This window comes from Electrophorus electricus, chromosome 4 (assembly GCF_041902795.1).
Source record: "Electrophorus electricus isolate QZ-2024a chromosome 4, ASM4190279v1, whole genome shotgun sequence".
Classification (NCBI taxonomy): domain Eukaryota; kingdom Metazoa; phylum Chordata; class Actinopteri; order Gymnotiformes; family Gymnotidae; genus Electrophorus; species Electrophorus electricus.
Window position 1 is genome coordinate 39,347,544 of NC_137500.1, and position 23,336 is coordinate 39,370,879.

The window sequence follows — 23,336 nt, forward strand, 5'->3', positions numbered from 1 at the left end:
AATATCCTACAATAAGTACTAATTTAGTCAGTCAATATGGGAGCAGGGTCCGTTGTCATTTAAATATTCCTCGAATAGATGGGTGTACAAGCCCAGAGTGCAGCATTGGTGATTTTCCTGCACTAACACCGCTACTAAACTTAGTACTTAACTGATTAGGTGAATCACATGCTTGAGGAGGGAAATAGTCAAACCGCTGGACTTATAGTCCTTCAAGACCAGAGATGGACATGCAGACGATGTACAGGCCCCTAGTAATAGCTAAAACTCAAGTTCAAAATAGCACATAAGAATATATTTACAAGGTTTTATGTATTTTCGTCTTTATAAGGAGGAGAAAGGGACTAAACTTATGGAATGTGTTGCAACGTGCTCTCGTCTTTACGTTCCTTGTGCACAATATCTGAATTCTTCTGATAACTCTAAGACTCGTGGTCTGGCACGTAGGACCCAGCGGAAAAAGAGACTGCAAGAGCGAACGAGGGAGCGAGAGACTCCTCCTCGTCTCCGGTGTCAAACTTGACATCAGCCCTGAGCCGAGAATGGTAACTTGTGTCGGCACGGGAGCCCTCACATCAGTGGCGTGCTTCATGGAGTTATGCGCCTCGCGTTGTCCTCTGAATTGCCATCATGGATTGCAAGACCCCAATGCTTTATCTTTTCGTCTTCACCCTTATTTTCCGCGCCGAACTCAGCATTTATCCTTCCAATGAAGGTAAGACGACGTTTGCCATGAGAGACCTGGGGTGGGATATAAGTGTACGCTTCATCCCAGCGTAGGCTATCCTGCGACGGAGACTAACGGGACTAACGGGACTGACGGTTTTTCCTTAAAGTCGTCCTGACACATCTGATTAAGCTACATGGAACATTTGACTGCAAACAGTTCGGTGTTCGTCCTCCAGAAATTTTAACTTAGAAAAATATGTGAATTTCATGGTGTACTTTAGTTCGGAGTTGACTGTGAAGCAGTATTCTCGAGTTGTCGTCGGTTCTGGAGCCAAACTGGGTTTATCTGGGTTGACGTATCGAATAACGAATGCCATTCATTTCGCAGGAGGCTGTGTTAACTTAGGGGACTTGAACAGCACATGAAAATAAATGAATTCCGACCACTCATGAGGACGTATGGTGTCTGTGCGCTACCGCTATTTTTCTGTAGATAGACAATTGTCTTTGGTTTTAATTCATTCATTTAATGATGACATATACATTGCACCGATCGATAAGTATGTGATCGCGCAATGTTAGCCAAATGAGTAATTCATAAACTGTCTATTTCAAACTCGTTTTATGCCTTATATATGTTTAGTGAAACAAATTGAATTTATCATGGGTTTCAACCAACCAAAAAAAAAGCAGTTTAGTTGATTGGACAAAGGCATAGCTTACGCTCGTTCAAAGCAGATCGCCTCATTCTTTCGCTTCATGAAGTTGTCACTTCACAAATTATGTATCGGTTTAAATAAAGTTGGTAATACTGTCGTCTATATATATGTAAATATATGAAACAAATGAAACCAACCATAAACATTATGACTTAGCATGCTTTACACTTTGCGGCCTTAGCTTGGGCTAGAATGCCATTTGCTTATTGCAGCACCAATTATTTGACTTTTATGACTAGTACATTAAAGTAAAAATAAAGGCTCAAGTGGACGGCGTACATGTGCATGTTTGTCCTGAGTATAAGCAATAAAAGGGTAAAGGTTTAGGATAAGATCTTTGCGTTGGCACAGTATGCAGCTTGTATGTGCATCTCATCTCAACGGGGAAACTGTTGATCACAGCATTTACTTAAAAATACTTTGAAATGGTCACAAATGATTTCACTTCAGCAACTGTTTACATAATTAAACAATATTTACGCCATAGTTGAGACGTTATTTCTATTAATTACTCATGGCCTACATAATCCACTAGTAGGTTACAGTAAACGAAGCTGGTTGGCAATACCATACAACCGCAAATAAACAAGTAATGTGAAACAAACGTTAGAGATTTTTTTTGCCATTGATTGTTTCTTCTTCACGCAAAACTGAGATTAGACTAATATGATTGTTCTTTAAAGTCATCGACCGAACATAAAGACTGAGTCTAATATAAAAGACTAGAAAAAGTTAATTACCTACGAAGTAACAAATACTAAAAGATGTTTATAAAGTTGTATCTTGTTAGTCCACCGCCAAATGTATACGTTATTTTAGTATATATTTTTTCGTCTCCTGTAGAAAATGTGATCAGTTCAAATTTTTACTTTGGTAATTATAGTGTTTCCAGTAAATCGTTTTAAGGGTAATATCACTTAATGTTTACAACACTTCCAGAACTGAGTTTTGTCATTTCAATTGCCTCTGGTGTTTTGTTACCGAATTTCTAAATTTCAGTTGGTGCACATGCTCTCGGTTATAGCCTGAGCTTATGGCCTAGTTTATAATGTCGGAGGCTAAAACAGACCTTTGCTGTACTGACAAGTGAGACTTACCATAAAAGCACAGTAGGTTAGACTACAAATACCTGCTCATATGAACGACTTTCTGAATCTTTCTTTCTTTCGTCTGTCGATTCTGTTTAAGCTTAATTCACATAGTCTTCACCCAGATGCCCAGCAGTGATCCAATGAGAAAAAATAATTTTCTCCTGTCAAGTTATATTTGAAGTTTTAAACTGTTTTAGTTGTGAGATTATACTCTGTAGTTTGTGCACGTCAAGAACGAAAATCTCACCAGTGAGTGTCAGTATAGAGCCATATGCACATTCATTAATGTAAGTTGGAGGAAAGTCCCATTCCTCAGCTTTTCAGTCTCTTAATTAATTTAAAAGTTGGGAAAAAATGTAAAAAATAAAAAATAAAAAAAACATTTATTTATATACTTATAAGTAATTTACTTATATATATATATATATATATATATATATAGATAGATAGATAGATAGATAGATAGATAGATAGATAGATAGATAGATAGATAGATAGATAGATAGATAGATAGATAGACAGATAGATAGATAGATAGATAGATAGATAGATAGATAGATAGATAGATAGATAGAAAGATGGAAACCTTGTGTACTTAATTACATTATACAGTTATTGTAGCGGTTGTTTCTGACTCCTGTTAACTTTCAACTAACGAACTGCCAATGATAATCTTTTTAAAGATTAGATCTTGGAATTATTGAACGTTTTTGTGCTTAGAGTAGACATTTTAGTTTTTTTCTAAGGTCAGTTAGAATCTCAGCGGTTCTCAAATAAAGTGCCAAATCACTGTCCGAGAATAAGGTGACAAGTTTCTCAGCACGATAGAATTAGCTTTATAATCAGTAGCTTTTCTCTCTGAAATTTCTCTATGTGACTGGAAGTACGGTATGTATGACCGGAATACAAAACAGGGCCCCGTTTCCCAAACAGTTCGTAGGGTGAAGCTCATCTTAAACGAGAGAGCGACTGTCATTCTCCAGTTATCTATGATCTCCGTGCTACGGTACTTTTGGGAAACCCATCACAGTTCATCATAGCATACAGTCGTAGTTGGAACGCAGCATAAGATAAAGCTATAGGCTATAGTATCTGTATTAATGATAAAACATCGCATATGGAGTTCGGCTTGGAAAAGATGTTAACCGTTTGTCATTAGGCCTAAACGAAGACAACCTCGCTTTATTCTGGTTGGGTTTAGAGGTTATAGCCACTGTCGCCCTTGGCTTGCTCACTGGGAGCTTGGACTTGGACATTAGTAAACTTGCTTTGTGACATCTGTTGTAAAAAGCGCTATAAAAATGCATTTGATTTGATTTGATATAATTTGATAGCTCAATAGTGGTCTTAGGAAACATGAGAAAAAGTGTCTGTTGTGACCTGTAACCATCACTATTACTATTGTTGTTATTAGTATTGTTATAAATGAAAGTATCGAAGATTTTTCTCGATATTTTCATTTAATTTCCACCTCAAAAGGAAGATCCAAAACACGCGCAGTTTATTTTATACATTTATACGAGTTTATTGCATCATCTGGTCTGAATTAATCCAACTAGTTGAAGAAATGTGTTTATGCTTTATGATTTGGGTTTATGTAATTTCCGGACTGCTTTGCGGTGTGGTGCGCAAAAGCGCATAGAGATCAGGCGAAGTATATAGTGGAAATAACTGTTTTAGTTTTTTGCTGAAAGATTTGTACTACATGTGCAACATTTTTGTAATTTTACATGCTTGATTTCTTTCTGTTAGAAATGTGATTTTTTTTTTTTTGTTCAAATACTTGAAATAGTTTAATAGTTTAGTTCTTGTTTAAAACTGGTTGTATAAATACTGGCAAAATTTCATAAATAGTTCCAGGACGATTAGTAGTTCACCTGCCAGATTGTTATTTTCCTTTATAATACACAGCATATGGCAGGAAAAAAAGCAGGAACTCGTTTTTATATTTTCGTTAATCTGGGCTGGCTGCCTACACAAACATATTTCTATTTAAAGAAGCAAATATTTTTCTGCCTTTTAAAAAACACTATATAAGTTAAGTTCAACTTAGCCAAACCTGTGGAAAAAGGTTTTAATTCCTACTGTCCATACTCTGGCCATACATTTTTAAACATATATGGGATACTTTGTTTAAGACAAATAAGAGATAAATATCACTTGTACCTTAACAAAAAAAAAAACCTACAAATAATTTAATTCTATATATTTTTACCATAATCAAAGCATCAAACTAATTTAATTTCCACATATGATACATGCATTCACATATATTGGATGTTGCTAGTGCAAACCGATACCCAGCGCTGACTGCTAGTCCTGACACATGCGCTGGCTGTCAGGGGACATGGAGGTGCGTTAGGTCCCCACTGGGAAGGCCTGTGTTTCATGAGCAATTGTACCTTTCAGAGGTGCCAAAACGTTGCTTACACATAGTGCATTTGGGCCGGCAGTCTGCTTGGGCCAGTGCTGGCGTGCGGGAGGAGGATTCTCGGGAACTCGTAAGGAGCTGACCAAGAGAGAAGCTGCGCATTGGCTGGAGCAGCAGACACACCAAGACACAGCTGAATTATTCATTCCTGAAAGTTTAATACTTAATTACAGCCATGCCAATGTAGGTGTGACCTGTGATGATGTCTTAGTTGTACCTATATAAGGTGTTATTTTCCTAAACTTTTCATGTTTATTTTTAAACATTTAAAAAGATACAGTTCAGCTAAACTTTAAAACTCATCCAAAATTGACTTTTCATGTGTCTGTTGTAAAGCAACAGTATAGTTTTCAATGTTTTTGTATCTGACGCACATACTGAAACATTTGATTTGAAAAGGAAACACAGCATTTAATACATGCATGTATAGAAGGACACATATAATTGCTTATCTTGGAGAGGCTGTTGTTGTTAGATGTTGCTTAGATGTTGGGAGATCACTGCGAATTGTTGTCCAAGCCAATTAAATGTTCTCTGCTTCATTCTAAAATCCTCTGAAAATGGTCCCCAGCTCCAGCATGTGTTCTCCACACTCACAGTGTTGCCTAAACCAGGCCTTAGCAGCTCTTGTCCCTGTGTGCTGCTCTTCAGGGTTGCTGCGCCAACTGAGTCTACTGATTCCCATCTTAATTCAAAAACAGATTTAATTAGCTACCTGAAAAAGGTTACTGAAAAAGGTTACTGCAAAAAAGTTGAGTTTATCCTCGGAGACCATATTGCTCTCTTGCTAAGCATATTCAGATCATAATTAACTTAACAATGACTTTTTAACAATGGTATGTTAATATTTTTCCAGAAAGCTATTAAACATGTGTACTTGTTATGCCCTTAGCAGCCATAATTGATATTGTGAGTGTTGGAGAGAGAGGACTGTGGACTGTCTTTGGATATTTCGTGAAATAGAACCTTTGTTTTTTTCTCACTGCTGCTGTGTTCCATGAAGGTGCTTTGCACTGATGAAAGGAAAACAATAGTTATTGTTGCAGGGATGATTTAGCAGGACCACGGACGCCCATGGGCAGCCTGTGGTTGTGATCTTAGATTATTGTCTCTCTTGTATTGATTTACCTGTTTTGCCTTGTTTTGTTTGTTCCCATGGACGAGCAATGGAATTGCTAATAATAAGTTGAGTTACCGTACAAAGGCGGTGCTCTGTTGGACTTAGAGGAGCTGCCTGTTGTTCCCCACTGCTGAGTGTGTGGTTGGGTGGGTGGTGTCTTTGGCTGTGATTTCCTGCTCCTACAGCTGGAGAATGTGCCTCACCAGTATAGCCATCTAATTTTCTGTTCTCAAATTCCCCCGGTCGGCTCAATTTGAGACATCGGCTCGCCTCATTGAGAAATGTAAATTGGAACCAATGGAGCTGGATAGAGTGGCCATTATCTGACATAAGCAGATATCTTTATTACAGTTAATAGGAATTGGTCTACTGTTTGGGAACAGCCAGCTGTTTGGCTGGAGCTCAGGTAAGCCCCCAATTTTGGAGTTTTGTGTTGGAATCTGATAATGGGCTCTCAAATCTTTGTTTTACTCCAGATATCCAGTGTTCACCAGGACAAAGAGGCACCACTCTCTGTTATTTTATGCAGGTCTGACTCAGGATTTCTTGGTTTTAATACTTGCCATGCTTCATGTCACATTTTTAGATGCACTGTTAGATTTTGCTTATAAAATGAATGGATTCCCAATAAAACATATTTTACTGAGCCGCTCTGCTAAAATGTCTGTTTCTTCATGTGTGACCTTGGCAGTGCCCTTGCTTATTCTCTGTGCTATTGTTTTTTGAGGGGGGCATTGGGGGGGTTAAATGTTTGCTGGCAAACGGGCCAGTTCGAGTGAGCAGCATAGCGATTAATCCTGGGTATGGGCACCAGGCTTAGTGCTCCACATGTCAGCTGTGATTATGCATTTATTGTACATCGATGGCAGTCTTTGTTCTCTTTGTGTGTGCGAGAGCTTTGCTCAGTCAAACAGCAGTCAAGCTAAGGAGAGCAGGAGATGGAGAGATGTCAAGAGTTTGTCACAAGAATTAAGGTGTCTTTTCAGATATTTTCCTAACTCAGATCTTTTATAGAGTACTGCAATTTTAAGATTTATAGACTCACCATTTTGTCCTAATTTTACCTTTCTTTTCTTTTTTTCTTTTCTTTTTTTGTGGAACAGTGTATATCGTGTTTATATATATATATATATATATATATATATATATATATATATATATATATATATATAGTATAGTATAGTGTGTGTGTATATGTATATATATATATATATATATAGTATAGTATAGTATAGTGTGTGTGTATATGTATATATATATATATATATATATAGTATAGTATAGTGTGTGTGTATATGTATATATATATATAGTATAGTATAGTGTGTGTGTATATGTATATATATATATATATATATATATAGTATAGTATAGTGTGTGTGTATATGTATATATATATATATAGTATAGTATAGTATAGTGTGTGTGTATATGTATATATATATATATATATATATATAGTATAGTATAGTGTGTGTGTATATGTATATATATATATAGTATAGTATAGTATAGTGTGTGTGTATATGTATATATATATATATATATAGTATAGTATAGTGTGTGTGTATATGTATATATATATATATATAGTATAGTATAGTATAGTGTGTGTGTATATGTATATATATATATATAGTATAGTATAGTATAGTGTGTGTGTATATGTATATATATATATATATATATATATATATAGTATAGTATAGTGTGTGTGTATATGTATATATATATATAGTATAGTATAGTATAGTGTGTGTGTATATGTATATATATATATATATATATATATATATATATATAGAGTATAGTATAGTGCGTGTGTATATGTATATATATATATATATAGTATAGTATAGTATAGTGTGTGTGTATATGTATATATATATATATATATATAGTATAGTATAGTATAGTGTGTGTGTATATGTATATATATATATATAGTATAGTATAGTATAGTGTGTGTGTATATGTATATATATATATATATATATATATATATATATATATAGTATAGTATAGTGTGTGTGTATATGTATATATATATATAGTATAGTATAGTATAGTGTGTGTGTATATGTATATATATATATATATATATATATATATATATAGAGAGAGAGAGAGAGAGAGAGAGAGAGAGAGAGAGAGAGAGAGAGAGAAAAGTAGATAGATAGTGTTCTAGTTAGTGTTTAACCCTTTATGGACGTCATTAAACAAGACCTGACAGAGTACAGAATCACTGACCCCACAAACACAAACTGCAGCCTTGAGCTTCAGATATTAAACATCTATTACACAACTATCTACAGATAATGCCACTAATTCTTTATTTCAGAACATTCAAATTAACCTACATATACAAAGCCTGAGTGTATAGAAAGATTAGTGTCTTTTCACAGCTTACAAAATTATAACAAATATTGGATTTCATTCAGATGATGCTCGTGAGATAATGGGAACCATTTGTGCACTACTTGCCTTGTTAAAGATTCCTATCAGTGAAGTGACACACAAACCCACACAAAAAAGGATAGTGTAGATATCGTCATTTGAGATACCACCACCCACTGGTAGCCTCATACTGTTACCAGGGTAGAGGGATTGCAGCTGAAATGACCTCTTGATGGGGGTAACGTTTCTTATCCCTGAGTCTGCAACAGGATGGGTCTGATCTACTGAGAGAAGAGGCTTTCACTGTTTGTTTAATTTGATGGTGCCATGAGACCAGTGCAGCTGAATAAATACTCTGCTGGTCAGAGCATTCTCGTCTCCTGAGGGACGAGTGGGAGGGTAATTGAGGCTAACAAGGATAGATGCTCATTTGACTTTTTTCTTTGTCTTTCTCTTTTCCTGCAGTTAACCTGTTGGATTCCAAAGCAAGCCAGGGGGAGCTGGGATGGATATCATATCCATCACATGGGGTATGTATGACAGTGTTAAATTATTCTCTTTAGTGCAGGATGCCCACAAAATATACAGTAGTCAAATTCTAATTTTTTTAAATTTTAGATTTTAAAAAAATATTTTTTTGTTGTTGTTCTTCAAACCTAGGAACATAAGAAACCAGTGGAGATTAAACACAAAGTTCAGGATATTTTAAAAACCCCTGTTTATAGCAAAAAATCATAGGAAACACATTGTAATATGCAGAGCAAAAATAACATTTAGAATAATCAAACATAATAACACAGCCCAAAACCACAAAAGACTAGCAAGTCTCCAGACTAATTTTATTCTGTTTCCAAAGTTCCAAGGTCATAGTGTCCAGTAATGGCCATGTTTATTTCTTATACTATGAATTGGTCTCATGGGCTACTCAAACCATTTAAAAAACTTTATTAAGTGTTAAAATTACTTGCGGGCAGTTGCTTGAGGGTAATCCAGTGATTTGTTCCATATAGCTGCCAAAGATGGTTCCCCTTGTTCTCTTAATTGTTCGCACTGTCAGTTATAGAGCTTATGTTGGGTGTGAAGAAAATATAAAGGAAAAGGGAGAAAACAAGAAGTGAGAAAATATGCCTGTGTTCCATGCCAAATGTTTGAGTACTGAAAATATACATTTATTTCTTGCTAAGGTTACTGGTATTAAATCTAAACAAGCATGGTTTAAACAGTCATGAATGTTTAAACAGGCTGAATGGAAGTTGAACTATTCCAGTTGCTTTCTGCTGTATATCTAAGTACACAGATTTATTTTGCGAGTCCCATTGTCATCAGTAGTGAAAGAGAATGCAGAAAATCAAGTCTTCAAGGTGAATTACTTGTAATTACTCATGGCTTTCCCCTAGTTTGTCCCAATAAATCGTTCCCCCTGAGAGCCTTGCCCTCGAAAATTCTTTCAAATAATGTAGCGGCACGGCACTGACACTGATGGATGGAGCACCCGCCTTCTGCCGGTGTAAGCACAAATCGGAGTGGTTAAAGCAAATTAAGGGATAAACCCCTCGGACGTTCCTTGTATGGCCACCTTCTGGAATAAGGACAGTAAATCTAAATCAGATCAGTGTAGACGACTCTTTAAACATGCAGCGCTGTTTATTATGACCCCTCCAAATTACATCAGTCCTTCTTTATTCTCTGCCAGCAGATAACTGTGTTTTGCACCACATTTACCCAGTGATAGGCTGTGCCTTACTGCCTGCAAGGCTCTCTAGTAGTCTGGTGCCACTCTGGAAATTGTCTGTGCCAGGGAGCATAGGGTTGAAGATTATGGCTTGATGATCCATTGCGGATTAGGGACTTGGAATGTCATTTAATGTTTGGAGTCATTAAATCCTTGGGTGGCATGACTTTAGCTCTGTTTTAACCCATTTATGTTTGTTGAATAAATTATGAATTTTTTGTCATACAGTGGTGGACAAAAAAAAACTCATGAGGCTCATGTTTCAAAACCAAAAGGAATTGTTTCATGGAACTTTCTGTGTACAGAGAAATAGTATCTCCTTTCCATTTCATAGAACGTTTCAAATAATAAGTAACTCTATAATTTGCTGGAAGGACCATACCAGTCCATGTCCAGTATGCTGCACTATAATCCATTGAGACAAATTAGGCAATGAACTCAATGAATTCTCATATTACATTTCTAAACTCACTTTTCTAATTGTGCTTTTCAGTCAGCTAATACCCATATTTCTGGAAAGTCAAAAATGTCAGTGTAATACTCAGACTCATTTCAAAGATCTTGTTCTCATAACAGATTTTTTTCTTTTTCTTTTTTTAGTGTCATGAAAGTGAAAGGTGCCCGGCTGTATAAAGTGCCGAGAAAAGATGTTGTATAAACTGGGATTAGCACATCACATGTCTGTAGTGGGTGAAATGGGTAGTTCACGTCTTATGGTCCCACAGTCATAAAACAGTGATGGAAAGGCATTGACTGACAGGCCACAGTTGTCATGATGGCCTAGTATAGCAAACACTCAGTTACGTAAGAAAAGGTTATAAAGAAAGCAAAAACAAAAAGGCTTTTTCATAAAGGAAAAGTCTATGAAACAATAAAACTGGGCTTTAGTTGGTCCTTAGTTTTTGTAGAGAAACGTTTGTCTGGTATGTGTGTACGTACAGAAAATATGTATGTACAGTATGTGATGCTAGGTGAAGGAAGACCTAAATGTCAGTCTTCTCTAACTAATGCTAGAGGAGGATGTAATGTTAGAGGAGGATTATGGTTTTTGTACATATCTCTGAAACATAAACTCTGCTCTGCTATGTCCACCTGTGCCAGGGAATCTATTAAGTGAAAGTATTTACCAGTTGGCCTGTCCTCACTGTATGTGTACGTGAGGGGAGTTTGGCTAAATCCCCACCAAATGAACCAACTGTCGATTTTCACATTTCCCCGTTGCTTTTCCTCTCTGGAGGGATATTACAGTTGTGAAGCAATATTTGCTAGACTGCTAGTCTGCCTAAATAGTGCTAAGTTGGAAAGTGGAGAGGTAATGATGCTCTGAGAGTTTATCTTGTAGGAACAGGTACCAATTGAAAGAAACATCCAAGCTTAGGCCTTTGCTTAAAGTGCCATACTATTTTTCTATATGCCTGGGCTTGTGCCATGATGATGTTATACAGTGTAGAAGACAGGTCCTGTAATATGATGTTCTCAAATGTGTGATCTACATATCTTATATGACATTTCATTTGCTTTGGCAGCTATGGTTATAGTGCAGTCTTTCTGGGCAATATGATAATACACTGCAGCCCAAGCACCTGGGTTTCATTTGGGCCATCAAGTGTGCTGGCTAGCACAAGCAGGCAGCACACACACGTACACACACACACACACACAAATCCTCAATGTATGAAAGTAATTTAGACAAATCACCACCTAAATTTTCCAGTAATATATTCTACTTTGCATCACAGTTGTCCACTATGAAGCACATGATATCAAAAACATTTCATTCAGCTGTGGTCATAGCAACTAGGTGATATCTGCAATCTGCAGGATCTGCAGATATACCATGCAATTTTGTCAGCTAGCTGCAGCTACTGTTTTAAACAAAGGCTTTAGGGCCCTATTCCAGAATTTCATCTAGATCTTCTGGATCTGATATTAATTAAATTAATTAGTGGAGTCATGCTTGGAAATTGGTGCCTATTAAAAGTTATCCTTAATTAAGCAATATGTGTAATTCTATGCATAAACCACTCTATATTGTTGAAAGACTGCCAGAAATTAGGGGCAATCAATGTGTGTCACTGTTGTATGGGTATTTGTAACAGATACACTGACCGAATGGTCACATTTGAAAAGTTTAGTTTATGCTACAGCAAAGCCTTACTCTGGAAACTGAAAACATTTCTGGTTTTTAAGAATCTACATATATCATCTTAACACAACTTGAACCTCAACTCCAGTACATCTTAATGTGAGATTTCCGTATGTGAAAGGACAACGGTTTGACAAGATGACATTTTACTGCACTTCTGTACCAATGTCAATATCCATCTTTGATATACCTTACTGCATGGTGATGATGGCATGACATATGATAAAATATCATGCATAAAATTCTAAAGAAGTCTTCTAAGCTGTGCAAATGTAGAAGTAAAATTGTCTTTAAAACATTTTAAACGGGCATTTCATTAAGTACAGCCACAGATGAAATGAAGCAGTTCTTCGGTCTGAGAGCACACTTGTTCTGTCTGGTAATGAACAGCTTAGGGCTACTAAAGAAGGCTTGCTTTACTCCGCCATGGGCTTTCATAAACTTCAGCCTGAAGGAGAGCCAGGCTGTGCTCTATTATTGTAATAGGAAACACAGCTTCTAAGTTCTTCATTTATTCTCCTTTGTATATTTTAAACCTGAAGGCCTCATGATTCTAAACCACAATGTCTTTGGACACCAACTCTCACATGATGAAGTCTGTGATACAAACACACTTTACAACATTGTTAGAGGCTATTCATTATGTTACAAATTAATTATAGAAGAAAGGACAAAATATTGATTTGAAGCGATTCATTATTCTAAATGTAACTGTATTTGAGACATAAATTAGCCCAGCTCTCATGTGATATGCATTGCATTGTGATTTACTTTGTGTTGAAGTTTATAATGGACCTCAGTGGTCTATGGCTTTGAAGTGTTCCCTGATGACCATGTCTGTTCCCTGTCTTTTTCCCAGTGGGAGGAGATCAGTGGGGTGGACGAGCACTACACTCCTATCAGGACCTTCCAGGTGTGCAATGTCATGGAGTACAGCCAAAACAACTGGCTGAGGACCAATTGGATCCCTCGTAATTCTGCCCAAAAGATCTATGTGGAACTCAAGTTCACTCTGAGAGACTGCAACAGTATCCCTCTGGTGCTGGGGACCTGCAAAGAGACTTTCAATTTGCACTACCTGGAGACTGATGAAGACCAGGGCAGTAAGTTCCGGGAACACCAGTTCTCTAAAATAGACACCATCGCAGCTGATGAGAGTTTCACTCAAATGGACCTGGGTGATCGCATCCTTAAGCTCAACACAGAAGTGCGAGAGGTGGGTCCTATGACCAAGAAAGGCTTTTACCTGGCCTTCCAGGATGTGGGGGCCTGTGTAGCTCTGGTGTCAGTGCGGGTGTACTTTAAAAAGTGCCCTTTCACAGTGAGAAATCTGGCCATGTTCCCAGACACTGTGCCAATGGACACTCAGTCATTAGTAGAGGTGAGGGGCTCCTGCGTGAACAACTCCAAGGAAGAGGACCCACCAAAAATGTACTGCAGCACAGAGGGAGAATGGCTGGTGCCTATTGGGAAATGTCTGTGCAACACTGGTTATGAGGATCGAGGAGTCACCTGCCAAGGTACAGCCTCTCTCGCCTCTTCTTTCTCTCGTTTCCTCTCGCAGTGCCTTCCAATTCATGGGCCATTATTTTCATCTTTTCAGTGTCATGTACTAGTGCCAGTGCTGTGGACCAGTTCCAAATGGGACAACAGTATCTTTGGTAACAATGCCATTCATTTGTTCAGCTTGTTTCTTCATATTTTGCAATACCAACACTAGTATTGTTGCTTAACTGACTGTTAATGTTTCTGAATCCATGGGACTGTTGATTTTGTCTGCTATGCAAAGAGCAAAACTGCTTTACTCACAGAGATACAGACACACCCCAGATCTGTCAGCCATAACGTGTGTATGCTATGAAGAGAGGAAGAGTGTTCTGTCCAGGAGAGGGACATGAGTGTTCTGTCCAGGAGGAGAGGGACATGAGTGTTCTGTCCAGGAAAGGGACATGAGTGTTCTGTCCAGAAGGAGAGGAACATGAGTGTTCTGTCCAGGAGAGGGACATGAGTGTTCTGTGCAGAAGGAGAGGGACATGATTGTTCTGTCCAGGAGAGGGACATGAGTGTTCTGTGCAGGAGAGGAACATGAGTGTTCTGTCCAGAAGGAGAGGGACATGAGTGTTCTGTCCAGGAGAGGAACATGAGTGTTCTGTCCAGAAGGAGAGGGACATGAGTGTTCTGTCCAGGAGAGGGACATGAGTGTTCTGTCCAGGAGAGGAACATGAGTGTTCTGTCCAGAAGGAGAGGGACATGAGTGTTCTGTCCAGGAGAGGGACATGAGTGTTCTGTCCAGAAGGAGAGGAACATGAGTGTTCTGTCCAGGAGAGGAACATGAGTGTTCTGTGCAGAAGGAGAGGGACATGAGTGTTCTGTCCAGGAGAGGGACATGAGTGTTCTGTGCAGGAGAGGAACATGAGTGTTCTGTGCAGGAGAGGGACATGAGTGTTCTGTGCAGGAGAGGGACATGAGTGTTCTGTGCAGGAGAGGAACATGAGTGTTCTGTCCAGAAGGAGAGGGACATGAGTGTTCTGTCCAGGAGAGGGACATGAGTGTTCTGTCCAGAAGGAGAGGAACATGAGTGTTCTGTCCAGGAGAGGAACATGAGTGTTCTGTGCAGAAGGAGAGGAACATGAGTGTTCTGTCCAGGAGAGGGACATGAGTGTTCTGTCCAGGAGAGGAACATGAGTGTTCTGTGCAGAAGGAGAGGAACATGAGTGTTCTGTCCAGGAGAGGGACATGAGTGTTCTGTGCAGAAGGAGAGGGACATGATTGTTCTGTCCAGGAGAGGGACATGAGTGTTCTGTGCAGGAGAGGAACATGAGTGTTCTGTCCAGAAGGAGAGGGACATGAGTGTTCTGTCCAGGAGAGGAACATGAGTGTTCTGTCCAGAAGGAGAGGGACATGAGTGTTCTGTCCAGGAGAGGGACATGAGTGTTCTGTCCAGGAGAGGAACATGAGTGTTCTGTCCAGAAGGAGAGGGACATGAGTGTTCTGTCCAGGAGAGGGACATGAGTGTTCTGTCCAGAAGGAGAGGAACATGAGTGTTCTGTCCAGGAGAGGAACATGAGTGTTCTGTGCAGAAGGAGAGGGACATGAGTGTTCTGTCCAGGAGAGGGACATGAGTGTTCTGTGCAGGAGAGGAACATGAGTGTTCTGTGCAGGAGAGGGACATGAGTGTTCTGTGCAGGAGAGGGACATGAGTGTTCTGTGCAGGAGAGGAACATGAGTGTTCTGTCCAGAAGGAGAGGGACATGAGTGTTCTGTCCAGGAGAGGGACATGAGTGTTCTGTCCAGAAGGAGAGGAACATGAGTGTTCTGTCCAGGAGAGGAACATGAGTGTTCTGTGCAGAAGGAGAGGAACATGAGTGTTCTGTCCAGGAGAGGGACATGAGTGTTCTGTCCAGGAGAGGAACATGAGTGTTCTGTGCAGAAGGAGAGGAACATGAGTGTTCTGTCCAGGAGAGGGACATGAGTGTTCTGTGCAGGAGAGGAACATGAGTGTTCTGTGCAGGAGAGGGGAGTGATCTATGGTGCAGGCATCCCCAAGGAGCATCTTGAAGCAGTTAAGCTTGTGAAACACTTCTCTGTATCACCTCGTCAGGAGACATACAAAATGTGTGTTTGGCATCCAGGACAGTGGGGCTGGAGGTGTGTGTGTGTGTGTGTGTGTGTGTGTGTGTGTGTGTGTGTGTGTGTGTGTGTGTGTGTGTGTGTGTAATAAAAAGATTTTAAAAGTTTTAAAATGTTGTATGTTCCTCTACACCAGCATTTTTAATAGTGTGGGCAGTGTTTTCTATGCCATGTCACATTCAGAATGTCAAGTTAAGTAAGAATGTTAACATTTCAATGGCTAAGTTCATTACAGAGAGAGCTGTCTCAGAGTATGCATTCTAAGCTATATATTTTGTCTGGCATGTATAATTGTGGAAAGAGCTGTGGTTGAGAGGGCTGATAATAAATTGGCTGGCAGCTGGCTTGCAGAGAGTGAGACTCAATCCTGCCTGTGGTATTATTTGAGTTAAGCTGGCTCCCAAGAGAAATCACTATACCTCATAAAGTGCTATGTGTCTGGCCTCCCCACTCCGACTGGGTGCTGAGATGTTTGGGAATTTTGGTATGTTGTTGTGTACTCTCTAATGCTCTGGATGTGTGATTATTGATGACTGGAAACTATTCAAGTAGATGAGTGTATGTAAATGTGTGAACCTGCCTTGGAAAAAGAAAAATATGGAGTAATTTAATAATATCATAGCAATCTATGATAAACATATATTATGAAGGGATTATAACCATGATTTGATCAAGAGCCTGAAACTTATTAACGCCCCAAATACGATAAGAAACATTTTGGGTCCTATTTCCAATACAGGATAAGTGTACTGTTGCTCTTTACATGTTTAATGTAAAACTGGAGGGAACAGTGATTTTCTCATTAGTATGATGTGCTACTTAAACACACTGCTTAGCTTTTACTGTTATTGTAGATGGGAGTTAGCTCACAGAACAGCCATGAACTGAGGTCTGGTATTTGAAAAACAGGTTTTAGTTTTACTGTTTGTCTAATACTGCAAGGTGTACATGATAACGGTTTACACATATATGAAATAACACAATTGCACTGCATCTTATATGTAATTTGTTATAGGGTATTATATTGCCAGAAAATGATTTGAATTAATATTTCCTGAAATTTGTATTATTTGTGCATTTATTATTTGTGTAAATTATACATTTCCCAAAACACAAAAAGACTGTAATAATTTTATAAGCAAAGGAAATGGCCAATGTCAGTTCCATTGTAAATTTCATAGTAGTCAACTGACATTTATTATAATTCTTACTAACAACAATAACAACAACTTTGTTGAATTACATTTCTTTTTTTAATGAAATGTTTCTGTAATCGGTGTTGATCAAAGAATTTGAAAAATCCCTTTGAGATTTTTAGTGAGATTTTTTCCCGATCTGTTATTTGCCCAGTGCACATCATGTATAACGTATGTGATTTCGCCCTTTCTCATTTTACCCCAAGAGTGGAATGAACCATAGAAGCAGCCAAAATGATTCTTCTAGTGAAACTAAATACAAAGCTGATGTCTGAGGCCTGACCATACATGTCAAATAGTTGTGCATGGTCGTGCGTTTTGGTTGGCTGGTTTTCTAGCCTGTGGTTTGGCACGAGACTGACAACCGCGAAGGTGACCACTCCGACGCTTGATCAATCCCAGCACCATTTGTAGTATGTAAACCTGGCAACTGACAAGTGATTCGTCGTGTTACTTTAATGTGCAGTGATAACGACAAGACAACATGAGTAAGTGAGAGGATGAGGGAGTAAATTAATGACTAAGTTAACAACTTAATAAATCCCTAATTTATGTTTGGATAAATTCTATCAATTACTTTGCAGCATTGCAGTAACTGAAACTGCTTCATCCTGATCACCCTGTACTGAAAATGGATGTGACAACTTATTGCTGTTCTGCTTGACCATTGCATTAAGATCACCATTTGCTGCATTATCTTATTTGTGTGCTGCTTTTTTCTGAATGTTTGGATGGATTTGACAATCTCTTATTAGTTTCAGGACAGGCTAATGGACACTAATAAGGGCTTGTATTACCAGAGTGTGACAGCTGCACCTCCATCCTTACAGCCGCATTTGCAGGGGAAGTTCTGGATTCACGGCTCACTATGCAGCCCTGCGGTGTTAACAGATTGATTACTGTGGGGAGCCTGAGTGTCGCTTTAACACAGATATTTTGAGGTGTGCAGACTTTAACACATTGAGTGTGCATCTGAGTCATAGGGAGGGCTTTCACACAGGTCCTTTCCTGAATATTTCATGTGCTGTTTGTGGTGAAGGGCTGCTTTCATGCAGTATGTGATTGTGTGTACATAAACATGTGTACGTGTATATACGTGCATATTGCGTGTTTGAAATTATTTAAGTTTGCAATGCATCACCATGCAGCACATTTAATTTCAAACACTACCTAAGTGAAACTGTGTGTGAGAGAGAGACAGTGTTTCTCATTGACCATAAGCAAAGAAATACAACTGGAGGAGAGATTTAAGATTTAATTGTGTTTTTTAGATGTTTACCAATAGTTCTACTGAACAGCATTAACAATAAGAGGGTGAGAAAAATGTAAAGTCTTAAAACTCTGACATTAGCTTTATTGCCAGCATATTGGTACACTATGAGTAAGTCACAAGGAGACATGAAAGTATGTCCTATTACCATAATGAACTCAGCACATGAACTGTCTAATATCTGTGTGAAATTCTTTTAACCATAATTTGATCTTAAAACAGCAAATAAAAGGAGTATATGATCCGGATGTCTGTCTGCTCGCTGGGCTTCCCATGTTCCCAGCTGCCACAGGCCTCCTTTGAGAGCCTCAGTGGTTTACATTCCTCCTGGATTTACCAGGATATACAATCCCCACACTCGCTGTCCCTGATTAGTTATCAGATCTTATTAATGCTGCTGCAGAAAGTTCAGTGGGATGTTTTAACAGGCCCTTAAAGCTTTCCTGGATGTCAAGCCTGAAAACTGCCTTTAATTCAGACAGATGCTATTCTTACTTTTCATTGAGCTTTGAGCACTAATCTTGTTTGTGTGATGCGCTGTCAGGCTTTGAGCCCAGGTTTAGTTCCAAAGTTTGCCTTTCTCTCTCAGTTAAGAAGTTCGACTCCTTGCAATGAAGGGGCCATGTCTGTCTGCACATCAAAGTGTCCATTCAGCAGAGATATACATCTTATCAGAGTTCTGTATCATAGCTTCCTCTTAAAATATTTAAAATGGGTTGCTTTGTTTGAATATCATTATCTAGTGGTTCTGGTGACGATGATGTTGCCTTTTAATGCTCAAGGCATGTGCTCAAGAGTCAGTAGGTGTGCTTCAGAGGGACTCATTCATTTCCACCTGGTGAATGCTAAGTTTGACTTGTGCTATTCTCAAATACATGTAATGATGTTACATCAGTATACAAGCAAGGTATTTTGTTACCGTTACAGAAAAGATTACTGGTAAATTTAAAGATTACTAGAAGTGTTCCATTACAACTTGACAAGGATAACTTACTCCTTATTTTCCTTTGTTCTTCTCTTTCTTCCCTAAATGGTTCCTTGTATATATTAACGAGTGTATGGTTCCGGCTGTTGTCGCACTTCAGCAACATAGGCACTGACTCTAGCCTTTGAAGGTTTAAAACACGCAGAACGTGTTGTCTTCCTACACTGGGTGTGGTCTTTCCTTGCAATTACTGACTGGAGACAGACGTGCTTTTGCAAACTTTTTCTGGTACACTTCATGCCTTTCTTTGCTTTCATTACTGCACACTAAGCATTTTGAGTGATACTAGCTTTATTACAAGATTTTTATCCTGAGCTGTGGCTTTCCCAATGATAAGGCAAGATTAGCTTTTCATGGACACTTTATTTGGGTCATATGAATTTTATATATGTTAAGTAAAATTTACCTTGATTAAGTTACACATCTTTCATGTTCAGTTGACAAATAGTAGATCACTGGATTCCAAACAGCCAGTCACTAACACTACAATTGTCATATGTTCTGTTATCATTATAAAGTGAGAAACTCCTGTTTTCACTCTGTTTATCATGCCGTTGGAGCGAAGAACCTGGATTATCATGCGCTTTCCAAGGTACACCAATTTTTAACCAGAAGTTACGCACTTTCTTTGGCAAAATGGTGAAATAGACAAGTGTTCTATCGCTGAGGTGTGTTTTACTCAGTATTTTCCACAAAGAGTTTGGAGTCATTTTCACTAATGCCATAACATTCCGTACTTGTCTGGGAGGAGCCTACCGAATTAACAAGCGTGCAGGCTGGCCATTCTGCAGCACAGGGACTCAGCAATGCCGGACATCTGAAGAAGGGACATGTTTTACACATCTGAATTGTTCATAAGTCTGCACAGAGGCACTGCCATGTTTCATACTGGCTAGCACTGTATGGGAAAAGTGTTCCAAAACTCTTTGGAAGAAAAAAAAAAAACACAGAAAGTAATCAGATTGTGTTACTTTAATATAGCAATGCTTTACATTACTTTACATTTTGCAATACAAACATTTACATTTTTGATACATTTTGAAATTGGTGATCAATAAATTGTAACAGAATAAATGTTTAAACTAAACTTCCAAAAAGTGAAAGAAAAATGCAGCAAAGCAAAAAACAAACAAAAACATTCTGCCATACACAGCTTGCTGTCACTCACCCTACACATACCCTTTGACCTCAAATGGTATTAATTCAGACATTCTCATTTTTTCACAGTGATCTAAGTGCTACCAGTCATGATAGTAGTACCCAAGGGCACATGCTCCGCTGTGGGAGCCTGCTCATTGGAGGAGGCTGTAGGAACTGTGATTTTTTCCATCTCTGGGTTTCTTCCCACTGATGCTCTGTGAAAGTGGTCGGGCTGGCGGTGCTCGGACTGTCCTGACTGGAAGATCAAAGGCTGTGCTTGCGTGCCTAGGTGTCGATCGTATGCCACGTGTTTACTATCACTCTCCACACTCTCTCTAAATGCTTTCCCCTCTGTTTTCCCTCAGACGCACTTGTAGGGCTCATGCATGTTGTCAAGACTTCACCGCAGGTCGTCCTACTGCTGATGGACCACATCGTTGCTCCCAAACAGCACATCCTTAAAACGGCCAAAGTGCTCCCACATGAAATGAAGGACAGAGTGTGAGATGTTCTGTTTGTTAGGATTCCAGTGCTTTCAGGTTTCATCATATTCAGGCCATTTGCAATAATGAGAAGACCAAATGGGGCTTCTGACCAGGCTGCTTTTGCTCAGATCTGACAGATTTTCACTTATCTTATTATGTAATGTGATGCTTACTGTCACTTCCTAATCAGGGCACTTTCACACCGTGAGAACAGTTACAGTCCATAAATATCTCCTTCCTTGTGTATTTGTGAGTAACATGTCTATAGAGACTAGATAGAAAGCTCTGCTTAAATGTGCATTGGACTAGCATCTTTGAACATGTTGCACATCAAACGCTGAGTTCCTTTCTAAGGAATAGTTTGGTTTATGTTCAGACTTTGTTGGTTGCCATAACACTTAGTTGTACCCTCACAGTAAATCATATTGGGAGGTTATACTTGTGTCTGAAAGATTATATGTGTATAATTGTGTACCGTACCAGAACTGGAATAAGCATAGTTTTCTGGCCCAGTGATAAAGAGCCTCTGCTCGCAGAGCTTGTTTATGTTGTGCATGCTCTTCAAGAACAGCTCTTAGGATTGTGTCCTCCATCTTCTCCTGCTTTTGGAGCAGGAGGCCAGTGGTTTGCTGAGTGCTATCATTTACAATGACCCACTACAAGCGCTCAGTAAAGGGGGAAAAATGGTTGCCACAGAAGTCTGCTTGATTTTCCATTTGTTTGCTGAGCGGGCTTGCTTGGGAATGCTATGTTACTTCATTGCCTCCCTTCGTCATACGAGATCCAGACCCACGAGGGTTGAGCTTGTTAGCATTTAGCTGGAGTACGGGTGGAGGTCGTGAGGGGTCATGAGGCCGTGTGTGCTGCAGGGAGCTGGGGCTCGGTTCTAGGGCTTCGCCCACTTCATCTCCTCAATGCTTTCTGTTCCAGTAGGCCCAGGTTTTATGAGTCAGACCCATGGCCTTGGGATGCAGGGAAGGTTATTTGTGTCTTTACCTAGTGTGGTAATTGTTTGACACCTTTGCAGGCTGGAGCCTTTGTTCCTCAGAGTCAGTGATTGCCAAGTTTGCTTGGGCCTTTTATGCTGAAATTATCCTTCATAAGCTTGGGTGAGGTCCCACATGGAAGTCATTATTGTACCTCAGACTCACTGCATTTGGTTTTTCTATCAATTGAAAGTTAGGGAACACTTACACCCTCACTATTTTTCTAGCTGCGTATTCACTGACCCCAAAGCGTTTTTCACAAGAAATACTCGGGCTGGACATTTTCCATGGGCAAACTGAGGTGAGATTATTTCAGGATGGTTTTACAATGCAAGAACTATACATTAGAAATCCACAAAGGTCAACACAAGAATCCAACCGTTTCTTTAGACAACAGCACAACATGGAAAAATATGATGGAAAATATGAATTTGGTTTATTTATGTCAACAGTGTTTTATATGTAAACAGTTACAGTGTTGTAACTAGTTTAGTGTTGTTATGGTATGTTGTTATGGTGTGAAAAGTTCAATTTTATTATTTTACAAGTAATTCTGCAGTGCCTTATTTATGTAGCCTTTGTAAACCTTTCCATTTCTACGTTTATTTCATGTTTCTCCGGAAAGGCCCTGGGAGGTATTTGACGTTGGAACATCACATCATTTCACTTTATATAACAAACCTTATTAAATTTGGGTAACACCCATTGCAATAATACTTTTCACACAAGCATCAGTTGTTGGGGAATCCTGTGGGAAAGGAGCGGTCTGAATAACAAGCGCTGCTTTTTTATTGAAGACACTATTCTCAAATGCTGACCCAAGAATTATGTGTGTGGGGAAGAGAACAGCATAAAGGCACTGAGACGGGCCGAGTGTCTGGGCCTCTGCTCTGGTCCCCACACCGTCCCTCCTCCCCTAGAGCTCCAATCTATTCACATAATCAAAAGCGTGTTTACTTTTCCAACTGTTCCTTTATCACTTCACCTTTCAGGGCTCCGGAGTGGGCCAGAAGGGAACGGGTCTGGAGGGAGCTCCAGCCCAGGCAGAGCTTTTTCTGAACGGGCCTGGAGTTTTTCACTTCAAAGATGGTAACCACAGGCCCAGGAATGTAAGCCTCCAGGCTGCAGATGCGGCCACTGGCTGATGCTGTTTATTTGGGATGGACCCCGGTGGAGGATGGACGTGGGCTGGAGGGGGTGTGCCTGTGATGGATGAGCGTGGTGCTAGCCTGACAGCGGGACAAGGCCCCTCTGGCACCCAGTGCTGCAGGCACTCCCGAGGCCAAGTCCACCCCTCACTCAGTCCACACAGGGGGAAGTAGACCATTCACCAGGCCAA

The 23,336-nt window shown here is 39.3% G+C and overlaps 1 protein-coding gene across 4 annotated transcripts in view; it reads left to right on the forward strand.

Annotated features, from left to right (window-relative positions):
• Positions 1-516: 516 nt before the first annotated feature.
• Positions 517-23,336, forward strand: part of epha3 (eph receptor A3) — a 76,470-nt gene continuing 53,650 nt past the window's right edge. For 2 of the 4 annotated variants that reach the window (XM_035534815.2, XM_027012614.3), the window contains exons 1-3: positions 519-715; positions 8,893-8,957; positions 13,165-13,825. In XM_035534815.2, coding sequence (XP_035390708.1) covers positions 631-715; positions 8,893-8,957; positions 13,165-13,825 — 811 coding nt within the window. In that variant the 5' untranslated portion in view covers positions 519-630. Of the gene's footprint in view, positions 716-8,892; positions 8,958-13,164; positions 13,826-23,336 lie in introns of all 4 variants that reach the window. The other 2 variants (XM_081713724.1, XM_081713723.1) reach the window with 2 other exon arrangements.